This window comes from Limulus polyphemus, unplaced genomic scaffold, assembly GCF_000517525.1.
Source record: "Limulus polyphemus unplaced genomic scaffold, Limulus_polyphemus-2.1.2 Scaffold1573, whole genome shotgun sequence".
Lineage (NCBI taxonomy): Eukaryota > Metazoa > Arthropoda > Merostomata > Xiphosura > Limulidae > Limulus > Limulus polyphemus.
In genome coordinates this window covers 104,384-108,921 of record NW_013667183.1, presented here as the reverse complement: position 1 = coordinate 108,921, position 4,538 = coordinate 104,384, and the positions used below count along the sequence as shown (strand labels likewise).

The 4,538-nt window shown below is 30.2% G+C and overlaps 1 protein-coding gene across 2 annotated transcripts in view; it reads right to left on the bottom strand.

Annotated features, from left to right (window-relative positions):
* Positions 1 to 4,538, bottom strand: part of LOC106464158 (P2X purinoceptor 4-like) — a 46,815-nt gene that overhangs the window by 14,087 nt on the left and 28,190 nt on the right. For both annotated transcript variants that reach the window (XR_002611660.1, XM_013924278.2), the window contains exon 7: positions 2,458 to 2,599. Coding sequence is in view for 1 of the 2 variants with exons in the window: in XM_013924278.2 (XP_013779732.1) it covers positions 2,458 to 2,599 (142 nt within the window). In the remaining variant the exon portion in view is untranslated. The remainder of the gene's footprint in view (positions 1 to 2,457; positions 2,600 to 4,538) is intronic.

Sequence of the window (4,538 nt, the reverse complement as noted above, 5' to 3'; positions counted from 1 at the left end):
ACATTTCCTGAATGGCCAAGTCTTTAGTTTTTTTATAATTTGCTTTTATTCTACCTCAATGTAAAGGAGTAGAAAAATAATACAAGTTCTTACTTTGTAATATACAGTAACATATTGGCTACCATACATTTTGGTGTGTGTGTGTGTGTGTGTGTGCGTGTGTGTGTGTGTGCGTGTAACTAATGTTTTCAAATAAATACTTAAATGGCAGTTTTTTTTCTTCAAACATAAAACAGTAAATAAATAATATTTGGAAAACAATGATCTCTACTACTTACGATGCTACAAAGTCTTCATTTGCACTCATGAGTCATACTTGTTAAGCCTTGTCCATATTCACTTGTGGAGGTGGAAAAATAATTTTTGTAGACTTTATATAAGCATTTTGGAATACAAAAAATATAAATTAATTACAATCCCAACACCCCAAAAATTCACTGTAACTTATCAAGCTTCCTAACTAAATTGTACTTGGGTCTAAAAAAATTAATTTCTATTCACAAAATAGCATTGATAGCAATACTTCAAACTTTCAAATGATATAAGAGCATTTCTCTCGTACATAACTCAGAAGACTGACAGAATTATGTAGAATAAATATATAGCTTTTTATTGATTATAAAGTTATTCGTATATAAAAGTAAGTGTAGATAAACAAGTCTTCTCAAATGATGAAGTGGTAGATGGAGCCAATATGGTGGGTTCGCTTAATATCATGATATCTCAGCAAATAGGTAGGAGGTTCTTATTTTATATTCTAGCTTGCTAATATAGAACATTTGAGTTTCTAATTCGTACGAAACTACAAATGTCATAATGTGGGCAACGTAGTATGTAATCTGACCAAACCCAGAAGGTCACGTACCACGTAGCACACAAAAATCAATATTTAACCTTTTTTCTTTATATTTAGTTTCAAATTAAGAAACTAACTAATGTATAATACTAAAATTTGAATTATAATCTACAATTTGATACCAAACTTATTAACATATGTTTATAAAATAATAGCTAAATAAAATGTTGAATGTACATCTACAAATATAATTACATGCCCTCTGACCCCTACCCGTTTCGATAGGGTTAAACCACTTTACTATCAATACATGTCAATGAAATAAACATTAATAAGGTATTTTATAATTTTAATTTTTATGTTATCCAAGTTCTAATTACTTGGTTTCAAAGGAAACCTTTCAAAAAAATACTTAAAACTACAATTTATGTCACATGACACGTGCTTTGAAAAATCTCAACTTTAGCAGCAGTTCACTGTTAGAAACATAAGCTGGCAATGTACATGAGTTACATGATATCCAGTCTTACAACTGTATTCAGTAGGAAATATAAACAAGTTTTCCCACCCTTGACGGTTGCCACCGACCTTCTATATTTTGTCTTGAGATCTACAGCATACATGTAGATAGTTGACAGAAGTGTATATAGTCCTCAGAAAGAGCTCAGTTTACACTATACTCTACCAATAGTTAACTTAAAATTGGCACCCAGTTTTCCTCACAGTTTATGTGTAACTGCTGTTCGTATTATTGTCTGCTTTATCGACTATAACACTTGTGGTTTCTTCCATAAATATGGTATAGTTAAAGAGACAGTATTTAGATCTTCCTTTTTTTGTAGTTAATTATGTAGTGCTTGTGTTTTAAGAATCATATTTGAATAGTTTAATGATTTTTTATAAGCTTAATTTGTCACCTGGATTGTGAAAGGTTATAAATAAGACAGCATGTATAAGTGCCATCTTGTTTCAGCAAGATGTCTCTGCAGGGAGTCTACTGAAATACCTTCATAAAGCCCAGTGGCTATCAGTTGATGTATGGGCATAAATGATAATAGGCAAAGAATTTGAAAGAAAAATTAAAAGTAAACTTTACGTGAAAAGATAGATGTGAAACTATACACATAAGAAAAATACGACTATTCTAGTGGATTTCTACAAGAAGTTGAAAGGTATGTAAATATTTCCATTTGTTAATTTTAAACATTTCATTGCACTCTATGTTAATGATAATAGATAAAGTTGGTGATATAGCACAGAAAATGGAAAATAAATATTTACCTTAAAAAACTTTTGATATTCATTTATGAGGTTCTAGAGATTATACAAATGAAATGCAAAAACTTTATGATAAAAAAAAAGTATTTTTATAATTCATATTTCGAATGCACACAACTACATTAATTTTATTATTATTATTAGAAATAGTAGAACAAACCAAATTTAAATGTTTTATTTTTCTGAAGCTACATACTTCTAAGAACATTCTTCTCAAATTTTAAACAATTTCATGCACTAGTTTTCTTTTGGAAAGAAACATAAAAAACAGCAATATTAAATACAAAATAAATTAGTAACTGATAGTCACAGAGTTAACATCTATGATATCTCAAGGTGCAAATAATGGTCAAATACAATTATTGGCAGGATGATTAATTTACCTTTACAGCCATGATATCATAGTTCTCTCCAGCTTCTGCTATAATATCTCCTAAAACAAATATTGGACAAGCAGGATCAGTGTTGGAATGATAGTGACAACCAGACAGATAAGTTGTGTTAGTTGTGTCCAGAATATTGCTCCTAAAGTAATTAAAAAGGAAAGTATAAAGTTAATGAATAGTGTGTTAACTTGATTGCATGATTTGGAAGAAAAATGTTTTTAGCAGTAATACCGTTTTCTTATCTATAGTCCTAACTAACCCTTTCTAGACTAAGTTAGGGTCACTTATATTCCTTTATTTTTTTTTCTTCTTGCAATGGAAATGTTTAACTAAACTGCAACAACCTTAGCATCCACTTATTAAATCACATCTAGTTTTAGCCAAAAAAAAAAAAATTCATTCAATTCTATTTAGTATTTTAAATTATTTTTATATCATGAAATTTCAAAAATATTGTTGCAGGGTACTTCTTTGAAAAACAAACAAACAAAAGAAGACACTTCATCTCAGGATTTCTTTTTTTTTGTTGATCAAGTTCTATTTCATATATATCCAGTCAATTTCAACTTCACTGATTTTCATTTACACATTTCTTTTGATATTTTATTCTGTAGTCACTATTTAGAAATCAAAAACCACAAACTGACAAAGCTTTATTATTGATCTAACCTTTCAATAACTGTATCAAGACAGGTTAGGTAACAATGTTTTATTAAAATAAATTTATCTAATAAATGTACTGTTTTCGATTAACTAAATTATTTTATTTATGTGCATTGTTAAAATACAATAAACGTAATAATATTTCATCAATAAGGATTTGAGTAATTGAAATATTTTGCCGTCATTACCATACTCTCTAATCCTAATAAGGCTTATGTATTTTCATAGAAAAACATTTCCATAATTTTCAAACAATGTATAATCCAACAAAAATATTTTCAATAATGAAAAGAATGTCTCAAGAAAATAAAAAAAATCCCAAATCTGTAGTTTGTTCCAAAGTTTTCTAAAATTCACACTAAATTAACTTGTTCTTCTATGCAAGAGCTTGATCTAATAATTTCCTCACATAACCATAAATTACTTAACATTTTATTTACTTAGTTATTTTTCTATACTGAATGTATTTCCAATAGGTACTTAACCTCTACTCACATATAAAGCTATTTTCGTTCAGTGATGCTCTTTATATGCAAAGAGTTTTTTTCACATGCCACAAGCCTTGCAATTCCAAATAACCCACAATCATTATGGTTCAACTGCATCTAGCATGTAAATCATCATGCAACAACTCTCCACCAATAAGAGTGCAACACACCCTCCTGTTGCACGTGATTCCCTCTATTAGATTCTACTGAACTATCACTTCGAGTTTAGGCAGTATGCAGAAAAATAAGCACCAGTTTTAGGTGGGAAGGAATGGAGGGAAGCAAGAGAGGAGGTAAGTACCTATTGGAAATACATTTTCAGTATTGGAAAATTATAACTTCCAATTCAGTACATTATTTCCATTCACATATATGGCTATAATCCCTGTTTAAATTGGGAGAAGCACAACCAAAAGAGAGAAAAATGTAGGTATAGTAAGGCAGTGAAGAACCACATTGACATCCCAATTCAGAAGGACTGCCTGACAGGGAGGCCTGTGAATCTGGAAAAAGTGCAAGAAAAGAGAGAGGGGAGGTAAACACTAAATGGTATCAAGAAATACAGAAGGTGTGGAATAAGTTTGCTTGAAACCAACAATGGACAAGACTGAAGTCCTATGATCGAACATTAAAGTAAGGAAATACATAATAAGAGTAATAGTGGGTCAAGAAAGAGATAAACCCCAAATCAAACACCAGTGGTGGAAGATGTTCCATTTATTTATTTTTTTCAAAATGAAACCCAAGACTCGAGCACTTTTGAATAGTTGACTATTCTTCTTCAGGAGAATAAAGTTATGTTTAATCAGTGTGATGAAATATACAGGCTCGGATGTCAATATCAAGTAAACCGGATGTTCAATATGAGTTGGCCTTGAGAGCTAGCCAATCATAACCTAGAGTTGTTTGTGTCAGGGTTAGTTTTGT